The sequence below is a fragment of the Petromyzon marinus genome, chromosome 57 (assembly GCF_048934315.1).
Source record: "Petromyzon marinus isolate PM22_M1 ecotype Great Lakes invasive population chromosome 57, UKy_Petmar_22M1.pri1.0, whole genome shotgun sequence".
In the NCBI taxonomy this organism is placed as follows: Eukaryota; Metazoa; Chordata; class Hyperoartia; order Petromyzontiformes; family Petromyzontidae; genus Petromyzon; species Petromyzon marinus.
Genome location: NC_133723.1, coordinates 9,572,765 through 9,597,336, shown reverse-complemented (window position 1 = coordinate 9,597,336; position 24,572 = coordinate 9,572,765). Strand labels below are relative to the sequence as shown.

General features: G+C 51.3%; 1 protein-coding gene across 10 annotated transcripts in view; it reads right to left on the bottom strand.

The window, feature by feature from the left end:
* Nucleotides 1–21,994: 21,994 nt before the first annotated feature.
* The window catches only part of LOC116954900 (semaphorin-6A-like), a 179,372-nt gene continuing 176,794 nt past the window's right edge, over nucleotides 21,995–24,572 (bottom strand). For 8 of the 10 annotated variants that reach the window (XM_076052753.1, XM_076052751.1, XM_076052752.1 and 5 more), the window contains one exon: nucleotides 21,995–23,916. In XM_076052753.1, the coding sequence (XP_075908868.1) occupies nucleotides 22,076–23,916 (1,841 nt within the window). In that variant the 3' untranslated portion in view covers nucleotides 21,995–22,075. The remainder of the gene's footprint in view (nucleotides 23,917–24,572) is intronic. The other 2 variants (XM_032975713.2, XM_076052759.1) reach the window with 1 other exon arrangement.

The following is a 24,572-nucleotide window of genomic DNA, read 5'->3' as shown; positions in this document are numbered from 1 at the left end:
CTGCCCACAACTTGATCTCACACTACCCACAACTTCAACTCACACTACTCACAACTTCATCTCACACTCCCCACAACTTGATCTCACATTGCCCACAACTTCAACTCACACTACCCACAACTTGATCTCACACTCCCCACAACTTCATCTCACACTGCCCACAACTTGATCTCACACTGCCCACAACTTGATCTCACACTCCCCACAACTTGATCTCACACTCCCCACAACTTGATCTCACACTCCCCACAACTTCATCTCACACTACTCACAACTTGATCTCACACTACCCACAACTTGATCTCACACTACTCACAACTTCATCTCACACTACCCACAACTTGATCTCACACTACTCACAACTTCAACTCACACTACCCACAACTTCATCTCACACTACTCACAACTTCAACTCACACTGCCCACAACTTGATCTCACACTCCCCACAACTTCATCTCACACTACCCACAACTTGATCTCACACTGCCCACAACTTCAACTCACACTCCCCACAACTTGATCTCACACTCCCCACAACTTGATCTCACACTACCCACAACTTGATCTCACACTCCCCACAACTTCAACTCACACTACCCACAACTTCATCTCACACTGCCCACAACTTGATCTCACACTGCCCACAACTTGATCTCACACTACCCACAACTTGATCTCACACTACCCACAACTTGATCTCACACTCCCCACAACTTGATCTCACACTGCCCACAACTTGATCTCACACTACCCACAACTTGATCTCACACTACCCACAACTTGATCTCACACTCCCCACAACTTGATCTCACACTCCCCACAACTTGATCTCACACTCCCCACAACTTCATCTCACATTGCCCACAACTTGATCTCACACTACCCACAACTTGATCTCACACTGCCCACAACTTCATCTCACACTACCCACAACTTCATCTCACACTACCCACAACTTCATCTCACACTGCTCACTTCAACTCACACTGCCCACAACTTGATCTCACACTACCCACAACTTCAACTCACACTACCCACAACTTCATCTCACACTGCCCACAACTTGATCTCACACTACCCACAACTTGATCTCACACTCCCCACAACTTGATCTCACACTGCCCACAACTTGATCTCACACTACCCACAACTTGATCTCACACTACCCACAACTTGATCTCACACTCCCCACAACTTGATCTCACACTGCCCACAACTTGATCTCACACTCCCCACAACTTCAACTCACACTGCCCACAACTTCAACTCACACTACCCACAACTTGATCTCACACTGCCCACAACTTGATCTCACACTACCCACAACTTGATCTCACACTGCCCACAACTTGATCTCACACTACCCACAACTTCATCTCACACTACCCACAACTTCACCTCACACTGCCCACAACTTGATCTCACACTGCCCACAACTTGATCTCACACTACCCACAACTTGATCTCACACTCCCCACAAATTCAACTCACACTACCCACAACTTGATCTCACACTACCCACAACTTGATCTCACACTACCCACAACTTGATCTCACACTACCCACAACTTCAACTCACACTCCCCACAACTTCAACTCACACTCCCCACAACTTGATCTCACACTGCCCACAACTTGATCTCACACTACCCACAACTTCAACTCACACTCCCCACAACTTCAACTCACACTCCCCACAACTTGATCTCACACTGCCCACAACTTGATCTCACACTACCCACAACTTCATCTCACACTGCCCACAACTTCATCTCACACTGCCCACAACTTGATCTCACACTGCCCACAACTTGATCTCACACTACCCACAACTTGATCTCACACTCCCCACAACTTGATCTCACACTGCCCACAACTTGATCTCACACTACCCACAACTTCATCTCACACTACCCACAACTTGATCTCACACTGCCCACAACTTGATCTCACACTACCCACAACTTCATCTCACACTCCCCACAACTTGATCTCACACTACCCACAACTTGATCTCACACTCCCCACAACTTGATCTCACACTCCCCACAACTTGATCTCACACTGCCCACAACTTGATCTCACACTACCCACTACTTGATCTCACACTCCCCACAACTTCAACTCACACTCCCCACAACTTCAACTCACACTGCCCACAACTTGATCTCACACTGCCCACAACTTGATCTCACACTGCCCACAACTTGATCTCACACTCCCCACAACTTGATCTCACACTCCCCACAACTTCAACTCACACTACCCACAACTTCATCTCACACTCCCCACAACTTCAACTCACACTCCCCACAACTTCATCTCACACTGCCCACGACTTGATCTCACATTGCCCACAACTTGATCTCACACTCCCCACAACTTGATCTCACACTCCCCACAACTTGATCTCACACTCCCCACAACTTCAACTCACACTCCCCACAACTTCAACTCACACTCCCCACAACTTCAACTCACACTCCCCACTACTTCAACTCACACTACCCACAACTTCAACTACTCACAACTTCAACTCACACTCCCCACAACTTCATCTCACACTCCCCACAACTTGATCTCACACTACTCACAACTTCAACTCACACTCCCCACAACTTGATCTCACACTACTCACAACTTCAACTCACACTACTCACAACTTGATCTCACACTCCCCACAACTTGATCTCACACTACCCACAACTTGATCTCACACTGCCCACAACTTGATCTCACACTGCCCACAACTTGATCTCACACTACCCACAACTTGATCTCACACTCCCCACAACTTCAACTCACACTACCCACAACTTCATCTCACACTGCCCACAACTTGATCTCACACTGCCCACAACTTGATCTCACACTACCCACAACTTGATCTCACACTACCCACAACTTGATCTCACACTCCCCACAACTTGATCTCACACTGCCCACAACTTGATCTCACACTACCCACAACTTGATCTCACACTGCCCACAACTTGATCTCACACTACCCACAACTTCATCTCACACTGCTCACTTCAACTCACACTGCCCACAACTTGATCTCACACTACCCACAACTTCAACTCACACTACCCACAACTTCATCTCACACTGCCCACAACTTGATCTCACACTACCCACAACTTGATCTCACACTCCCCACAACTTGATCTCACACTGCCCACAACTTGATCTCACACTACCCACAACTTGATCTCACACTACCCACAACTTGATCTCACACTCCCCACAACTTGATCTCACACTGCCCACAACTTGATCTCACACTACCCACAACTTCATCTCACACTACCCACAACTTCAACTCACACTACTCACAACTTCAACTCACACTCCCCACAACTTGATCTCACACTGCCCACAACTTGATCTCACACTACCCACGACTTCATCTCACACTGCCCACAACTTCATCTCACACTACCCACAACTTGATCTCACACTGCCCACAACTTGATCTCACACTCCCCACAACTTCAACTCACACTACCCACAACTTCAACTCACACTACCCACAACTTCAACTCACACTACCCACAACTTCATCTCACACTGCCCACAACTTCAACTCACACTACCCACAACTTGATCTCACACTACCCACAACTTGATCTCACACTACCCACAACTTCAACTCACACTCCCCACAACTTCAACTCACACTCCCCACAACTTGATCTCACACTGCCCACAACTTGATCTCACACTGCCCACAACTTCAACTCACACTACCCACAACTTCATCTCACACTGCCCACAACTTGATCTCACACTACCCACAACTTGATCTCACACTACCCACAACTTGATCTCACACTCCCCACAACTTGATCTCACACTCCCCACAACTTGATCTCACACTCCCCACAACTTGATCTCACACTCCCCACAACTTCAACTCACACTACCCACAACTTCATCTCACACTGCCCACAACTTGATCTCACACTCCCCACAACTTGATCTCACACTGCCCACAACTTGATCTCACACTGCCCACAACTTGATCTCACACTGCCCACAACTTGATCTCACACTCCCCACAACTTGATCTCACACTCCCCACAACTTGATCTCACACTCCCCACAACTTGATCTCACACTCCCCACAACTTCAACTCACACTACCCACAACTTGATCTCACACTGCCCACAACTTGATCTCACACTCCCCACAACTTGATCTCACACTGCCCACAACTTGATCTCACACTGCCCACAACTTGATCTCACACTCCCCACAACTTCATCTCACACTACCCACAACTTGATCTCACACTCCCCACAACTTCATCTCACACTGCCCACAACTTCAACTCACACTGCCCACTTCAGTTCAGTTTCAGTTCAGTTTAGTTTGGTATCGCCCTGTGAGCCATTCGGCTCTTGAATCGGGTGCAACCACAACAAACAAAAAAAAACAAAAACACGAACAAGAAAAACATCTTAAAGTGACTATGTGACTGTGCAAACAGAAAATCCATGGGAAAAAAAACAGCAAAAATATTCCCGAAAAAAGCACCGTACACCAACGCTGTGTGCAAAAAATCCCAGTGGGATGCAAGTCAAACAACAACAACAACCACAAAAATTCATATTAAGGCCATCAGTCTAACTCCGTACTACAACAAAACAAACATGTCCAAACCAAAAAACGTATTCCAAATCACCAAAAAATAAAGCCATAATTGCAACGTAACAGTGATCACAAGGACTGTGACCGAATTTTTACAATAAACTACACAAATAACATGTAACACCAAATCATAGAGCCATAGCTGGCTGCATGAGTTACTCCACAACAACAGAAGCATCGGTCGGAGTATCAAATTTTTCAATGCACCTTTAAGATCAGCACGATAAATCAAAATACAGATAATACTTTGCAGCGTCATCCGGAGCGAAACATTTGATTTTATTTTACGCCAATGAATAGCAGTGGCAGCTAGGGGTGTACAAACTCCCCTAGAGCAGTTTTGAGAGAAGATCTCATTGGTAGCGATTCAAGTTGCAGTTTATTGGCAATAGCATTCCAGACCCAGGGGGCATCAATAGCAAAGGCCCTTCCTCCAGTTTTTGTACGGCAATAGGGAATGTGAAGCTGGTAAATGAGTGAAGACCTGAGGTCAAATTTGTTCTTTGAAACAGAGAGGAGATCCAGCAGGTAGTCTGCGGATTTTTTTGTAAGTACATCGTGAATAAATAAGGTCTTCATCTCACACTGCCCACGACTTCAACTCACACTGTCCACTTTAACTCACACTGTCCACTTTAACTCACACTGTCCACTTCAACTCACACTGCCCACGACTTCAACTCACACTGTCCACTACTTCAACTCACACTGCCCACTTCAACTCACACTGCTCACTTCAACTCACACTGCTCACTTCAACTCACACTGTCCACTTCAACTCACACTGCTCACTTCAACTCACACTGTCCACAACTTCAACTCACACTGCCAACGACTTCAACTCACACTGCCCACTTCAACTCACACTGCTCACTTCAACTCACACTGTCCACTTCAACTCACACTGCTCACAACTTCAACTCACACTGTCCACTTCAACTCACACTGTCCACTTCAACTCACACTGCCCACTTCAACTCACACTGCTCACTTCAACTCACACTGTCCACTTCAACTCACACTGCTCACTTCAACTCACACTGTCCACTTCAACTCACACTGCTCACTTCAACTCACACTGCCCACTTCAACTCACACTGCCCACAACTTCAACTCACACTGTCCACTTCAACTCACACTGCCCACAACTTCAACTCACACTGTCCACTTCAACTCACACTGTCCACTTCAACTCACACTGCCCACTTCAACTCACACTGCCCACAACTTCAACTCACACTGCCCACTTCAACTCACACTGCCCACAACTTCAACTCACACTGTCCACTTCAACTCACACTGTCCACTTCAACTCACACTGCCCACTTCAACTCACACTGCCCACAACTTCAACTCACACTGCTCACTTTAACTCACACTGCTCACTTCAACTCACACTGTCCACTTCAACTCACACTGTCCACAACTTCAACTCACACTGCTCACTTCAACTCACACTGTCCACTTCAACTCACACTGCCCACGACTTCAACTCACACTGCTCACGACTTCAACTCACACTGGCCACGACTTTAACTCACACTGTCCACTTCAGCTCACACTGCTCACAACTTCAACTCACACTGCTCACGACTTCAACTCACACTGGCCACTTCAACTCACACTGCTCACGACTTCAACTCACACTGGCCACGACTTTAACTCACACTGTCCACTTCAACTCACACTGCTCACAACTTCAACTCACACTGCTCACGACTTCAACTCACACTGTCCACTTCAACTCACACTGTCCACGACTTCAACTCACACTGCGCACAACTTCAACTCACACTGCTCACGACTTCAACTCACACTGGCCACGACTTTAACTCACACTGCTCACTTCATCTCACACTGCCCACGACTTCATCTCACACGGCCGTGCGAGATGAAGTCGTGGGCCATATGGTGCACCCATGAGAGTAAGGTGGATGTTTTTTTTCTCACGTGGCAATGGTGATGATATTGATGCGTAAGGCTGCCTTGTGTGGCGTAATGTTTGCTGTACTGCCACAGGCGAAACTCATGAAAGCAAATGCCCAAACACTCAGAAGCAGGATCCTCTTGGAAACGATGCCTTTCAGATTCAGTGAGGCGTTTGTTTATTACGATGAAAGCAACAAGCCATTTCAGATATAAAAAAACCAATCTCAACTTTAACCTGGGCCTGTATTAATTTCTAAAATTCAAAAAAATCCTAAGAAATAAAAAGGTGTGGAAACCGATCGTATATAGTAAGCGTCACGTTACCACAACAACACGGTTTCAGATTATTTTTGGGTGCAAAAATACAGCGGAAATAAACTAAAACAATAATAACCTGCCGTGAAATTAAACGTGCGAACCTCGATCCCATCGAGAGCGTGTCCCGTTAAAGGGTCAGAAACCACAAAACACGCACACACACAAACACACACACAAACACACACACGCACACACACAAACACACACACGCACACACACACACACACAAACACACACAAACAAACACACAGAAACACAAACACACACACACACAAACACACACAAACAAACACACAGAAACACAAACAAACACACAAACAAACACACGCACACACACACACAAACACACACACACGCACAAGAGAGCCCTGCAGGTCATTCGTGTACAAGTTGTTGTTGTTGTTCATTTATTGAGTTAATTTGCCTCCGACCGGCTCTGTTTGCTCTGGGCGTGCGGTTCTCAATCGAAACACACACGCACACACACGCCAACAACAACAACAACAACGCCAACAACAACAACGACAACAACAAATCGCGTCGCTTGCCACGCAGCCGGCTTCGAGCGCAGGCCCAGAGGCCGCGCCCGCCCGCCCGCCCCCCAAACGAAGGCAGAGACCCCCCCGTGTACGAAAGGGCTTCGTCACAAGCGGCGGTCACCTCTCTCGGGACGAGCGAGAGGGCCAGCGAGCGACGGACCGCGCGCCAAAAATAGTCCGGGGCAGTGATTCTCAACAGTGCGTGCACGTTGAACTTCTTTCGTACCGTACGTAGTCTATGGGTCTCTGTGCGAGTCTGTGGGTCTCTGTGTGAGTCTATGGGTCTCTGTGTGAGTCTATGTGTCTCTGTGTGACTCTATGGGTCTCTGTGTGAGTCTATGGGTCTCTGTGTGAGTCTATGGGTCTCGGCGTGAGTCTATGGGTCTCTGTGTGAGTCTATGGGTCTATGTGTGAGTCTATGGGTCTCTGTGTGAGTCTGTGGGTCTCTGTGTGAGTCTATGGGTCTCTGAGTGAGTCTATGGGTCTCTGTGTGAGTCTGTGGGTCTCTGTGTGAGTCTACGGGTCTCTGTGTGAGTCTATGGGACTCTGCGTGAGTCTATGGATCTCTGCGTGAGTCCATGTATGTGGACTCACGCAGAGACTTCTTTCGCACCCCACCCCCCACAGACGCCCCCCCCCCCCCATCCCATCCCTCTTAAGCAGTGGCTCTTAACCTTTAGGGGTCATCCATTCAGTAGGTCCGCAAACATCTGTCAGAACCTGACGTCTCCCCCCCCTCCCTGTACGCACGCGGACTTTTTACAGCCCCCCCCCACCTTTGTAGATTCGCCTGACGCACCCCCCACCCCGAATCCTATAGAACGGCCGATATTTAATCCACGCAGAAACGATCAATGATGAATAATATTCACGTTCTAGATTTAAAGCTTTCGTGACTGCAAGGATCCATATTCTTTGGTTCTATTGGGTAAAGTCACGTAGGTAAAAAATAAAATAACAAAAATCACGACGTTTCGGCCACAACACAAGCGGCCTTCATCAGGTGAAGGGACGAGACTGTCTGGAGGACAGCGCTGGAGTGAAAAAAGCCACGCTCAGATCACGACCTTTTTCACTCCACGCTGTCCTCCAGACAGTCTCGTCCCTTCACCTGATGAAGGCCGCTTGTGTTGTGGCCGAAACGTCGTGATTTTTGTTATTTTATTTTTTACCTACGTGACTTTACCCAATAGAACCAAAGAGTAATATTCACGTGTTTAAGCAAACTGATAGTCTACCGCCGGACTATCTAAGTAATTTGAAGGCCAATGTAGACAAATTATTATCGAGGCTTCACAGCGCACCCCCCCCCCCGTTTCCTATGCGTGCACTGTCAGCAGACCCCCCCCCCATACGCAAGCTACGCATTTGGGTTAACCCCCCTTCCCCCCTCCATGCGTACGGACTCAATGGATGGCCCCGAAGTGCAGCCTTGCACACCCTTCGCTTCTCCATCGTTCCAATGGTTTTTTTTGTTTGTAATATAAATGATTTTCGATTTAAAGCTTTGGTGACTGCAAGGATTCATATTCTTTGGTTCTTTCGGTAAAGTCACCACCACGTAGAATGAGAATAAAATAATAAATTGATAAAATAAAATAACGCCATAAAATTCTCACGACGTTGCGGCCACAACACAAGCGGCCTTCATCAGGTGAAGGGACGAGACTGTCTGGAGGACAGCGCTGGAGCGAGAGAATTTTATTGTGTTATTTTATTTTATCAATTTATTATTTTATTCTTATTCTACGTGACTTTACCGAAAGAACCAAAGAAGATGAATATATATGATGTTAATAAATACTTAGGGGGGAGTTGATGGACCACAATGGAAGTTGTTACCTACGTGACCCCGTGCTTAATTTGTGTGTTGTCGATGATTTACCTTCGAAGGGAAATCTGTCCACGTCTCGCACCAGCTGCGTGCACCCCAGATTTAAAGGGGCCGTACATAAATGACGTCACGCGATTTTGGCCGATTTTTGCCTCCCCCCTCAAATATGACGTCACAAAGCTCTGCCCCCCCCCCCCTCTAAATGAAACATGCTTCAAATCGCTTTAAACTATTGACATTGTAGTGCTATTTAATGTGTCGCTGCACTCTGATGTTGTTGGAGAAAACATTAAAACGTCTATTTTATTAAGTAGAACGTGCTGTCTATATGTGTTTAAAGTTGCGCATTTTGATGTGACGTCATATTTCTCGAACCCCCCCCCCCCCTCGTCACACATCGTCACAAATGTCTGACCCCCCCCCCCCCCTAGGTGCGTGACGTCATTTATGGACGGCCCCCTTAAGAGCCACTGCTCTCGAGGTGTGAAATGACCTTGTTAGCCTGAGGATGTCCGCGTTGGTCACAGGCGGTGCTTGGTGTGACACAGCAGGGGCCCTTCCCTGGCCTGACACTGGGAGTGAGACTTGTCCCCCCGCCCCCCCCCCCCACTGACGAAGGCTGCCTCTGGTGGAGACGAATCCGCTTCCAAGATAAGTGCGTCGTCGTCGCCACAAGCATTGTGCGGTTAATACAGACGTGATTCCTTGCAGAAGGATTCTGTTTGTTTTATTGTCAGAAAGGGTAAAACATAAATCTTCTCCGTGACTTTACCGAAAGAACCACAGAATATAATTTCATACATTTCATCCCCAAGCTGGGCGACTTGGCGCACGCAAGTCCCACCACGTCATACATTGTAGGCCGCTCGAAGTTGTGATGACAATGCACACACACACACCACACACACCACACACAACAACAACCGACATTCGCCACTAAGTGGCGGTGACGGCACCACGACGCTTGTGCCAGGCCATGTGCATCTTAAGGCCACGTGTCGAACGCCCGCTGGCAGGAGGTCACGGGGCAGACCCATGTGCCACGGGTCGACTGACTGAGATAAGTGGCTGATGCACCACCTGTGCCCCCTACTGTGCCAACTTCGCTGTGCTTTAGCCACCCGGCGCTCCACTCGTTGTTGTGAGCGTCGCTCCTCCGCCCTCCGTTGTTGTTGGAGGGCGACTGCCTCCAACTGCCCAGTAGCAGCGTCCTTCACGAGCCTCCTCCACAGAGGCCGATCTTGACACCGCTGGTACCAGCCATCGACAAGTCCACTCAGCTCCACGTCCTCCTGTACCACATCACTCCATCTCTTCTCTAGCCCGTGCCGCGCCCGTTTAGCCCCCTCAATCCGGCCGAAGAAAAAGCTGTTTCGGCATGCGGTGGCAGGGCATGCGGGCTACATGACCCAGCCAACGCAGTCTTGCCTGCCGGAGGAGCTCACCGATGGGACTTTGCCCAGATCTTTCAAGGATTTGTGAGCTCCTCACACAATCCAGCCTGGTTCAGCCCAGGAGGGATCGTAGGCAGGCCAGCCTAATGTTTATAACCGGCGAAGATGCTCCATTAGGGGGGTCCACGTTTCGCAAGCGTAGAGAAGGGAGGGAATGACCGTGGCCGAGAAGACCTGAAGCTTCGTGCGGAGCGACAGACCAGGTAGCTTCCACACATCGTTACGCAACCGATGAAAAGATAATGCCGCTCGACTGATTCGGAGTGAGACCTCAGCTGTCAAACCGGAGCCGGTCATGAGCACACTGCCCAGGTATGGGAAACTCTCCACTCTCTCCACAACTGCCCCATCACCGATTGGGAGTTGTGGGGGTGGAGTGTCCGATGGTACAAAATACCCAGGCAGGTGCTTAGTTTAGTGGGGCTGATGGTAAGGCCCCACCTCTTAGTGGCACGCTCCAGTTTCAACAGCAGCGTCTCCAACTCCTCCTCTGAACGAGCAGCAATTACCAAATCGGCATACATAACGTGGTTAACCAACACCACACACATACACCACACCACACACACACCACATACACACCACACACACCACACACACAGCATACCACACACATACATCACACCACACACACCATACCACATACACCACATACACCACACACCCCACCACACACATCACACCACACACCCACACCACATACACCACACACCCCACATACACCACACCACACTACACACACACACCACACACACCAACACCACACACACCACCACCACACCACACACCCCACATACACCACACCACACACACCACACCAACACCACACCACACACACCACACCAACACCACACCACACACATCAACACCACACCACACACCCCACATACACCACACACACCACCAACACCACACACTCACTCGCCCCTCACATGTTGGACCCAGCTCTCTGCCCAGTGTGTACATTACAGGGATAACTCGTGGTGGCGGTGTGGGGTGGGTGGCTTATGTGGGCAGGGAGTTACAAAAATAAAGTCTGCAACGCTCCATGGGATATCAAGACGAAGCAAATCTAACGTGACAGGGTAGAGGGAGGGGATGCGTCGATTGATCGATCCCGATATAGCCCCCCCCCCCCAAATGGCGACTTATTGCTAAAATCTAAATGGGTTTGCTTGAGAATACGTGTGACTCCGTGATCAATTATTACGTGAACACAAAACGAACTCAACTGAATCTTTATTAGTTTGTTTACTCTCTCTACAGTTTCGTTCAACTTCTTCATCACCCCCCTCCTCCTCCTCCTCCTCTATTTCCCGTCTCCCAATCATCTCGCACGAGTGACGAACGGAAACAAAACAACAGCAACAATAATAATAATATACGACGATGATTTCCAAGGCAACTTCTATCTCTTGTCTCTCGGGGGGGGGGGGGGGGGTGGGGGGGAGGTCGAGCCTCAGGCCCCTGATATATGGCGAAATCAACAGGAACCCGCCTGTCTCAATTATTGCAACCAGAAGCTGCAGCTGCCCTGGGAGTCTATTGGCATGGCTCGCGGTGGCTTTCAGCAAGCAAGCTCACACGACTCGTAGGGGTTTGTCTCTCTCTCTCTCGCCTTCAGTGACGTTTCGTGTGGTGAGGAAGAGGGTAGGAAGCAGTGCTGGGAGGTGTGGGGAGGTGTCGGGGATGTGTGGGGAGAGGGGGAGGGGGGGTGATCACAGAGGCAAATGACAAGAATTCAGTTCTGGCTGTCGCAAAATGCGCGCGCGTAAAACAATAAACCGTGCAATGCAAGCCGACTTTGAGTAAAGTGTGGCAGATTAAAGCACGGAGTTGGGATTCTCAGGAGCGGACGGAGAGTGGAGAGTCCCTCGGGATGAGTTGAAACGTGTCGTCCCCCCCACCACCCCCTTACCGTCTTCAACTAAACTATGGTTTTAGTTTTACCAGGTAAGGCCCCACTGAACTACGTAGATTTTTATTTTGCAGAAGCGACCTGGCCATCACAAATGACGGCTCAACGAAGTGGCCGTGTCATCATCATCGTCGCCGTCGCCGCGTGGAAATTTATAGCAGCAGTCCAAATCGCTGTGAACGCGTGATGCCGATTCCTAAATGTGGAGGGGCTAAAAAAGAAATCCGGAGGACCCCGGAGAGAAATCCACGCGACCACGGCGGGGGGGACACAGAGAGACACCGCAAACTCCAAATATACAGCAGGCACCCAGGGGTCGGAATCGAACCCACGAAACCCTCCTGTATACCAGGCGAGGTAGTTAACATCTCGCCCGGCCGTCGTCATCCTGAGAACCGAGGCAACCCCCCACCCACCGCCGCTTGGCTTTTGTCGACCACGTGTTGACAATAGCCAAGGTTCCTCCACCCGCAACCCCCAACTCCGTGCGAGAGAGACACACAGAGATACACACACACAGAGAGAGACACACACACAGAGACACACACAGAGATACACACACACACACAGACACACACACTCAGAGAGACACACATACAGAGAGAGACACACACAGAGAGACACAAACACACACAGAGATACACACAGAGACACACACAGAGACACAGAGAGAGAGAGACACACACACAGAGACACACACAGAGACACACACAGAGACACACACAGAGACACACACAGAGACACACACACACACAGAGACACACACACACAGAGACACACACACACATACACACACACAGAGACACACACACAGAGACACATACAGAGACACACAGAGACACACACAGAGACACACACACACAGACACACACACACACAGAGATACACACACACAGACACACACACAGAGACACACACACACAGAGACACACACACACACAGAGACAGGCCAGCGGAGGCGACGGGAGATCATCACGAGAAATGCGACAGAGATGTAAATCGCGCGCGGATGAAGCGACTACAACGGCCATTCTCTTTTTTTGTGTTCCGTTTTTTTCTGTATCCTCGTCGTCGTCGTCTTGTTTTGTAAACAGGGACTTGTTTTCGTCGTTATTCAATATGCACTACAGAGCTTCAGATAAGGCACATATTTACACGTATGGTACAATCCCGCCCCACCCGACCCACCTTCGTCATCCAGCGGCACCACTTCTCATCACCCGGATGATTTGGCCGTAGTGCGCTGATGCGGTCATATTTCTTTAACCCTTTTTTTCTTTTCAAATGTCGAAAATGTTTGTTGGTTTTCTCTTTGTTTTTAAGCCCCCCTCCCACCCCCCTACCCCCCCCCCCCCCCCCCCACACATTTTCGCACAGTAAACTTAGAACAAAAATGAATCGGAAAAAAAAATTGCACACGTCAGTAAATATCCTGTTACGATGTAGCACACGGCAGGGAGGTCGCGAGCGATATAATTCGTAACGAAGCGGGTGCTGTTGTCTTTCTTTCGGAGAGGTGGAGGGTTTATAGATCGCCATCTAAACCCCTTCACAACAACAACAAAAACACGCCCCGACCTTCCATTATGAATCTCGTCTAGATGACGTTACCGACACCACCAAAGAACGCGAACTCGGACTTTTGTTTGTGACCTTCACTGCTGGAGGTGTGGGGGGAGAGAGTTGATCAACCACGGTGTGAGCTGTCGTGTTTATAAGTGGACGGGATGTAATACTTTTTTTTACATTTTTTCTCCTACGTAGGATTGTTTTTTCAGCTAAGCTTTTTGTTTAATATTACACACGTGATATGTGAATACAGAGTTTGTAACTTTACAGTGATGACAGCAAAGAGGTAAGCCGGTCTCTAAAGATTATCGCTGTCCCAGTGTGTCCCTTTTTTTCGAGTTGTGTTCCCTGTTCGCGTGTCGTTCGATACGATGTCCGACGGTTCGCTCCTCGAGCCTGGAGCAGCTTCGGCCAAATGATCCGACACAGCTCAAACATTTTCCCTTAGATTACATCTGGGGTCTGCTGTTGCCGATTGGCTGAGCTCTTTGCTGTTTTGCGAGCCGATCGGCATCAAGAAGCAGCAATGTCGAGGCAGCCAGCCAGCAACAGGTTACGCTTGCACAGTAACACGGGCACAATAAAAAAAAAATTAAGTTAATTTTCCCAAAAAACAGGAGCGCAGGTTTCCGTCTCGAGTTTCAAGAAGTGAGCGCGGACCTGGCAACACCCAGAAAAAAAAAACAATAAACGCCCGTAGCAAATCAAAATTAAGATCAAATTAAGTACTGCATTGAAGCAGCTGAATGAGAAATCGGCGCACAAAACAACACCCCCAAACTTATAGGGGAGATTAACAAAAACGAATAGAATTCACTGCAGAAATATTACCGATGAAGGGGCCTTCCCCTGTAACGAAAGCTGTTCGAATTATAATTACCACATGTTTTATTGCTACACCCCCCCCCCTCCCTCCCCAAGTGAAAGAAAGAAATGTGTGAGCTGAGCCGTTCCAATTCCGAATGAACACGTGGGGCACAACCCTAAAAGCGGTAATCGGGAGGAGGTAACACACGCACACACATACACACAGCACAACCGAGCAACTGATCTCCCACACGCCACACGAACGAGATTACAGGGACTTCTCTACTTACGAACATTCGACTTACGAACTTTCAAAGATACGAACAGACCTGTCCGTATGTCCCGTTGCCCGCTCGGACCGAGAGTCGTGATTTCGACCGCCGTGCAATAGGTGGCGGTGATGGCATCTACATCTGCAGAACGTGAAGAACCAGTGGCATCTACATCTGCAGAACGTGAAGAACCAGTGGCATCTACATGTACAGAACGTGAAGAACCAGTGGCATCTACATCTGCAGAACGTGAAGAACCAGTGGCATCTACATCTGCATAACGTGAAAATCCAGTGGCATCTACATCTACAGATGATACAACTTTTAAAACAATTCCCCGTGTTTAATGTACACACCGTATAACATGTTTGCAATCGACAGGAGTAAAGTTAGACTTACGAACAGATCGACTTACGAACAGACCTCTGGAACCTAACTCGTTCGTAAGTAGAGGAGCCCCTGTATTCTGCAACATGATGAATTGTGTTTGATACAGGATTTCTCACCGTGAGCGCGAAATATTGGTTCTGGGAAAACCCGCGACTACCCAGTAGTGTTGAGTGTTTTGCTAATGATAAGAATAATATGCAACAATTATGACCTCGACGATAATGTTTCGTATCATATATATAAAAAAAACGAATTCCAGTCACATGGGTTTAGTGCATCTAATCACAATTTCGTTCCATCACATGTCTTGGTTACCTCCCCTCCTCCCTCGAAATATTCACGATCTCTGTACAAGTAATAATAATATTATTAATAATAACTTTGAACGTAAAACACTATTGCAGTAGTCAGATATGTACAGTTAAATACACTTTTACAAGTCAACCATTTACTCATCACTTCTCGCACGCGCACGCTCGCTCTAAATATTTTTTGTTTGTTAAAATCCAGAGTGGCTCGCCCCCAACACAGCCTTTATTTAACAGCAACAAAATCACTTTTTTCTCTCTCTCTCATATTCCCCCCTTTAAGGTCCTGGCTTTTGTGAGGCCCTCCCTCCTCCCAACCCTAGGCTAACGTATATATATTTTTTATCTCTGAAGGGCTCCCTAATATATACGTATGTTATGTTGACTTATTTTTACATCTCACGGTGTCAAATTTTGATTTAAAGCTTTCGTGACTGCAGTGATTCATATTCTTGGTTCTTTCGGTAAAGTCACGTTGAAGGGAAACAATAAAATAACGTGACTTTACCGGAAGAACCAAGAATATATATCTCACGGTGTGTTTCTTTTTTAACTTAAATATATCTTCAGAAATCTTCAAAGTTGGCCTTCTCCCTACCTCCCCCCTACCCTACCCTCCCCTTCCCCATCTGTCGACAGGGGGAAAACAAAAGGAACAACCCCACAATCTTGAGAACAAAGCAGGAAAATAAGTGGCGCATCTTGAGGAATCGACACAGCACCACCCCACACTCAGTGGCCCACGTCCTCCACCAACATCCCCGGTTCACCGTTGACACCCCAAACCACGGGATCTCTCTCCAAGCCCTCTGGATTTTCAAGTCGAGTGCATCACAGCCACTTTTATTCTGCCCAGCTGTAGCGTGACCCACGTCGTCAGTTAAGAGCTGCCTTGTGTGTGGTGGTTTTTTTCGCAGCCGTCACGAGTTTTCATTAGCTGCTGCTGCTGCTGATGCTTGTTCATCGTTCTTTTTTGTTAAATACGTTTGGAGTGGGGGGGGGGAGAGAACGCGACTAAACTAAATTTGTAATTACAGTTACTTAGGCTCGCAGTTGTATAATAGGGCCTGAAACAAAATGCACCACACACACCACACGCACACACCAGAACACACTACACGAACACCACACACACCACGCACACACCACAGACACACGCACCACAGACACACGCACCAGACACCCTCACCACACACACGCACACCACACGCACACACCAGAACACACTACACGAACACCACGTTAGGAATTGGCCATGTTTTCCTTTATGTGTTCGATTCTTTGTCTTTGACCTCCCCCCCCCACCACCACCACGCCAGTGTGTGTGTGGGGGGGGGGGGTATTGCTGTCATGGACTCGGGGTAACGTCGGGGTAACGTCGGGGTAACGGCCTTCGCTTCCTTCTCTCTGCCTGAGTTAGACGGGGGGGGGGGTAAATATTCTCGCCGGCTTGTATGTACGTCTGTGTTGAACTTTTTCGCACCGTACGTAGCCACCCGTGTAAATATGAGGTTCGGTGGGGGGGGGGGGACAATAAACTAAATATGCTAAAAGCGGTGCGAAAGAAATCAGTTCTCAATGTAGTGTATTGGTGTTGTGTATAATAGTAGTGTATCATAGTGGAGTGTGTAGTATTGTGTGGTGTATAGTAATAGTTTAGTGTGTAGTTGTATAGTAGTAGTGTATAGTTCTGTAGTGTGTAGCATTGTTTAGTGTATAGTAGTAGTGTAGTTTATAATGCAGTGTAGAGTGGTGTAGTGTGTAGTAGTGTATAGTAGTGTAGAGTGGTGTAGTGTGTAGTAGTGTCTAGGTATAGTAGTCGTGTATAGTGGTATAGTGTTTAGTAGTGTGTAGTAGTGTGTAGCAGTGTGTATTGTATAGTCGTAGTGTATAGTGTAGTGTATAGTGTGTAGTAGTGTAGTGTATAATGCAGTGTAGAGTGGTGTAGTGTGTAGTGTACAGTAGTAATGTAGAGTGGTGTAGTGTGTAGTAGTTTGTAGTGTATAGTCGTAGTTTATAGTGTAGTGTATAGTGTGTAGTAGTGTAGTGTATAGTGCAGTGTAGAGTGGTGTAGTGTGTAGTAGTGTGTAGTGTACAGTAGTAATGTAGAGTGGTGTAGTGTGTAGTAGTTTGTAGTGTATAGTCGTAGTTTATAGTGTAGTGTATAGTGTATAGTAGTGTAGTGTATAATGCAGTGAATAGTAGGGTGTATACATATGAATGTTGAACTTGTTTCACACCGTACGTAGCCAGCCGTGCTAAACCGCAGCCGCGGTGGGCGAGGCAGAGGGGGGGGGGGTCCGAGGGGACAGCAACTGAAGCAATGCAAGAAGAATGTGTAGAGGAATAAGTTCCACAAGGACTCCGGTAAAATTCCTCGAGGAGGAGGAGGATGCTCCAGACCGCTCCACGCTCGCTCCGTGGCGACCCGTCGACAACCCCCGGCTGTGGTCGACACTCGAACCGGTTTTTTTAATGACTTTTGTTCCCCCACCTGCCACAAACCGACCCGAGCCGCACGGGGCCGGGGTCGGTTTTTGTTTTTTTTCCCACTGCACAAACCGAGCCGTGCCACTTCGCGTGCCCCCCCCCCCGCCCCCCCTCTCTCTCTGCCCATACGTTGCGGTCTCGTGCAACCCGAATGGAGGTGTCCGTCGTGTCGATTCGCGTAGGACGGTGCGATGACGCCGGCGTCCTCACGCTGTACTACCGACAGCTCGTATCACGCACATCGCCGATAACTATCGTGAAAACCTCACCGTTGGGCCCTCCCGGGCCCGAGCCAGACTCAGAGGGTTTGTCGGGAAGAGGCCAGCTTATCACGGGTTGGTATCCGGCTTAGCTCGGCATAGAGCCAGTGGGGAAAATAAAACAAAAAACTAACCCGGTGGGGTGCGCTGTGATGTCCCCCCCCCCCCCCCCGAGGCTCTGATGTGCCATTGGAGAAGCGTAGAATAATGGTCTACCCCCCCCCCCCTCTCTGTGGTATCATCTCATCCTCTTTCCCCCAAGGGCACCGATCCCGCCCCCCACCCCCAACTGTTCCGTGAAAAATAATAATAATATATTTCTCACTGGGTTTCCAATTTGTTTACCCTTTTTTTTGTGCACGCTCAATTAAGTGCTGTTTGATCGCGTGTGTGTGTGTATTTATAAAATGAACGCGATTGTAAATTTGATCTGACGAATAGAATATAAAAAACCGATGTCATTACCATTAAAAAAATAATAATTGCCGGCCGACACAAAGGACAAACAAACTATTTACACGTCCAAAATTGTGTTTGTTTAAGGATGAAAGTGTTTCGGATGCGCTGGATTAGGATGATTTGTTGTTGTTGTTGTTTGTTGTTGAATAATGTAACCCGTGACCAATTTTAGCCCAGTGTCAACAACATCTGGGAATTCAGCAGCAATTGTTGAACAGGCCCGGTCTGGAATGCCGATAAGACAAACACAAACATTTGTGGCGGCCACTTAAACTGGCGTGACATCTGATCAGCTGTCTTCACGCCTTTGAAGGAGGAACGCACGAGATCCACCCGGCGTCTGAAGAGACAATTGAGTGGATAACAACATCTAAAGTTACGTCTTTAATCTGCTGCTATTAATGCGTACGAAAGAATAATCCTTTTCGACCAGTGGGCGGTTATTAGGAATCACGTCTGTTCATCGCGCCAATTAATTATGTGGAGTGAAAACATAATTGGTCTAATTTTAGTTGTTGTTTTATCACATTCTTAAGAGGTGAACTTTCCACGAGGTGATGCGGTTCCCAAAGTTGAGATCGATATAAAAAAAAAAGAAAATCTGGAAGATATTTGTGGGGGCAGCCAGAATTTAGTTTGCTTCGTATTGTTTCCGAAAGTATGACGTCACAGGAAGTGACGTCGCTCGCGTTGACGTCACTGCCCCCGTTTGCCTCCCCGGCGGCGGCCACGTGGCACCGGGCCCGACGTCGGCGTCGCCCGCTCGAGGACGCACGTCACACTTTGACGCGAGCGATCGCGGCGTACGAAAGGCTATCGGAAGTTGTCGTGAAAATGAAAAAAAAAGAACATAAAAAAGAACGTAACATTCTCCCTACCCTCTCCGTATAATTGGAAACCCAGTGACTCTCGTATTTATTGCTTGGGGCCTACGGGGGGGGGGGGGGAGGTGGGAGGAGAAAAAAAATAACACGAAAAATCTTGCGACGTCACGCGCGCCAATTTCCCAGCTTCGCGCTTGCGCTCCCACAGTCGCACTTGAGATGCCTTCTGCTGTGAAGTCGTGTTCTGTTGTTGGGGTGAGTGGTGGTGGTGGCGCTGCTGGTGGCAGGGGCTGGTGGTGGGGGAGGGGAGGGGAGGGATTGCTTGTAGGAGTGGGAGTCAGGAAATATTTTTGTCCCACACACACCAAAAAAATAAATAAATCCATACTTCTTTCCATCCTTGGAAATCTCACGGTTGTCATCCGCGCGGTGCTCCAACTCTCTCTCTCTCTCTCTCGCTCGCTCGGAGAGGGTCTGGCCGCATTGTTCTGCTGTAAGTGGAACAAAAATGGCGATGGCGATCGCCGTGACAATGGGACGTACAGCCTTCCACGATTCGCGCATTCTCCCCCCTCGCATCGTCAATCCCATGAACCTCACCCTCGTCTATCCGACCGACCACCGACCAACCATCCAACCAACCGTCCGTCCGTCCGAGCAAGCGAGTTGAGACGGGGCAAGCGGCGGGGGACCCTTCGACGCGCCGTTAACCGCGAGGCTTTCCCCGGCGACACCGATTCGTACTTTTTTGAGTGGCCGCTGGCCTGACGGGGTTTGCTACAAGCTCCCGACGGCCGACTGGTGCGGGAACGTCTCCACGTGGCGCCACCACTGCCTCCCCTCGGCTGCGCATCTTCATCACCGTCGCCACTGCCACCACCACCGCCACTCACGATACGTGTCGATGACCGCAAGCAGGCTTCCAATTGATTGGTTTGCTGTGACGGGTGGTAATTTGAAGCTTAATCAATGAGAAAGCAACATTGGTTGAGGTCTCGTTACGCGAGCGCCACTGCCTATGCCGTGTAGGAGAATTTGATTGTTTATGATGATTATTACTGCTTCGACGATGGTTTTACCCATGAAAGGCTCGAAGATTCCCACGACTCTCTGTTTAAGGGGGGGGGGCGTCAATGACCGCTGTTGTAGGTGATTCCAATCGAGTAGGAAGCCATGCATTGTCGCGCTGCTTCTGTTATATTGAAAGTGGGGAGAGGGGGGGGGGCGGGGGAGGCCTGGGGGGGGGGGGGCTGTGTTCACTGGCAAGAGAGCGGGGTGGGGACACGCGATGCCGGAGGACCCCGACGGCACGTGGCTCCGGATCACAGACAGCCCCAACGGGAACGTGGAGTGGTGGCCCGTCCAGCTGCGAGGTCGGCTGATCGTTACGCTCCCTGCCCAGTGGCTGCACGCCAGGGATGGCTGTGGCGTCGGAAGCCGCGCACCTCGGATGAGTCTCCAGCGGACCAGGCCCAGAGTCAGAATCTTTACTTCTCCGGGAGAAATCCGATGAGCTCCGAAGCTCTTTCTTTTTTTCTCTCACTTTACTTACAGAAGACCGCCGGTAGAGCCATGGTCTTGAAAAGAAAAAAACCACCAACGAATGAATTTCACTTTACGAACGTGCGGCGCAAGCAGCGTTTTACAACGGCGGCATTATCTCTCAGGACTGACGTCCGGAACCAAAGTACTGGGGCGGGAGGGGGGGACAAGAGGGGTGGGGGAGCAGGGGGGGGCAGGCGGGAGCATAACGTCCTTCAGTCTCTCGCTAACGGCTCGACGCGTATCCACGCTCGATCGAGCGTCGGGGAAGCCGAGCCAACGGGCAGTCCTGGCGACCGGCAGTCGCCGCCACCGTCGCCGCCCCCACCGGCGCCAGCGGCCGGCGGCGCCGGTGGCACGGCCGCCAAATCTTCTCGTAGACGCGAAAGCCACGGTCCCAGCGTCCACCATCCCTCCCCCACCACCCCCGCCGCGCCATCGTCCTCCCGTCGAGACAAATCCCCGGGGGTACGCCGCCGCCCTCGCCACCGCGCGCCGGCGCTCTCAAACGCAGGGCGCCGCCTTCGCCGCCGCCCCGGGCTTGGGCGGCACGTCCGGCTTCACGGAGTGGGAGCGCTTCACGCCCGCGTTGGTGCGCGGCATCAGGCCGACCGGCGGCAGCGCGCCGCCGCCGCCGCCGGAGAAGCTCGACTGGCGCGCCAGGAGGCCGTGCTGCGGCTGGGGCGCGGCGGCGCCGAAGCAGCGCGGCTGCGGCAGCGCGAAGCCGGCGTGCGCCGACGGCGCCGACGACGACGCCGGCGACGGCGCCGTGCCCGGCTGCACCGAGTCGACCCGCGCCGGCGGGGTCGGGGGGGCGGCGTCGTCGTCGGGAGACTCCCGGCCCCTGGCCAGGTCCGACGACGGCGGCGGCGGCGGCGGCTGCACCTTGGGGTTGCGGGAGGCGGAGGGGGCGGCGAGGCCGCGCTGCAGCGAGCCGGCGCCGTGATGAACGCCGGCGCGTGGCTTCTTCTTGTCGGCGCCGGCGGCGCCGGCGGACGGCGGCGGCTGCGGCTCGAGCGGCGCCTTCGCGCCCGGCGGCGCCAGCAGGCTGTTGCGCGCCGACGCCGACGTCACCGCGACCGCGGCCGAAGACGACGACGAGGAGGACGACGAGGAGGACGACGAGGAGGACGAGGAGGAGCAGGACGTGGGCAGGCGGGCGTCGCGGCCGCTGGCGCCCACCTTGAGCAGCAGCGACTGCTCCTCGAAGAAGGCCAGCACCTCGTCCAGCTTGTCCATGGCGCCTCCTCCGCCTCCTCCGTGTCCCCTGGGCTCGCGCTGGTGCCCGCTGTTGTGGCTGTAGTTGCCGAGGTGGTGCGGGCCCTGCTCCGACAGGATGTGGGGCACGCCCGACGCCGGGCTCGTGGGGAGGCCCTGCACGTACGCCATCTCCGCTATGGACGGTTGCTGCGGGTGGCGCTGCTGCTGCTGCTGCTGCTGCAGCTGTAGCTGCGGCTGCTGCTGGATGTTGTGTTGGTGGTGGTGGTGGTGATGCCCGTGGTTGTTGTGGTGGTGGCCGTGGTGGCTGCCATGGTGATTGTGGTGAGCGTGGTGAGGAGCGTGGTGAGGGTGGTGGTGGCCGCCGTTGTGGTGCTGCTGCTGGTGCTGGCCGAGCAGCGCGGCGGTGGCGCTCTTGCCGGCCGCGTTCTTCAGGTTCTGCTCCTGCTCCCAGCAGTCGCGCCGGGCCTGGTTGCAGCAGTTCTTGAGCGGCAGCACCGGCGTCGCGTCCGGCGTCGGGAGCCCGGCCGCCAGCTCCGTCTGGATCTGCTCCGCGCCGCCGAGCCCGCCGACGCCGCCCGCCGAGCCCAAGCCCCCGTTGGGCATCATCAGCATCATCTCGGTCGCCATCGCGATGGCGGTCGCGTGCGACAGCGGCGGCGTCGGAGGCCCGGCTAGCGGCACGATGCCGCCGCCGCCGCCGCCGCACGGCGGCGATCCGGCGACGCCGCCGTCGTGTTTGCCGCACGGCTCCAGCCCGGGGCTGTAGCTGTTGAGCCGCGCGAGCGTGGCGTGGGTCTCCATGCCGTACGACGAGCCGAGGTCTCCGCCGCCGCCGTCGCCGCCGCCGCCGCCGCCGCCGCCGCCGGCCGCTCGGAGCTTCTTGGCCGCGGCCGCCTTCTTGCAGCGGAGGGAGAGGAAGTGCGGGGACGACGAGGAGGAGGAGGGCGACGACGAGGAGGATGAGGAGGCACAGCCGGCGCCGCCTTCGCCGCAGAGGCAGTAGACGGTGACGCCCGACAGCGCCGCGCCCAGCACGAAGGCCACCACGACGCAGAGCGCCAGGATCGTCACGTCCACGGACTTGTCCGAGAAGAGCGAGCCTAGGTGGTTGCCGCTCACGAAGCCTGCGACGGTTGTGGGCGGTGGTGGTAGTGGTGGCGGTGGTTGTGGTGGTTGTGGCAACGATGGTTGCGGTGGTCGTAGTCGTGGTTGGTTGTGGTGGTTGTGGTGGTGGTTGGGGCGGTGGTGGTTGTGGTGTGCGGGGGGGAGGTACAGGGTGTAAAGGAGTTGCAGGTGGTTTGAACGGGCGCAGGCGGCGAGGGTTAGAGGTTAACGTCCGGGGTCAGAGGTTAGGTAACGACGCATTGGTTAACTTCAACTTACCGGTGAGTGAGCTGCGACAACGACGATGATGGGCGCGCTGAACGCTCGCTCACACGCGGCAATTTAATGCGTTTGGTTGCGTTGGGTGGTGGAGGGTTTTTTTACGGCTTAGATTTGGCCTGAACGTTCCGTGGCCAAACCTCAAAAAATAAATCTATGACGCATCAATGAATTCAATCATCGACGAGTATCGACCGTTCGGCTTAACAATGCACGCATCAAATCACGCGTAGGGTTATTCACGTTTTGTTCTTTCAAAACATATAGCTACGTGAAGAATACAGGGACTACTCTACTTACGAATATTCGACTTACGTACAAACCTGCCCGTACGTCCAGTTGCCCGTTCCGACCGAGAGTCGTAAGTTCAACTGCCGTGCAATAGATGGCAGTGATG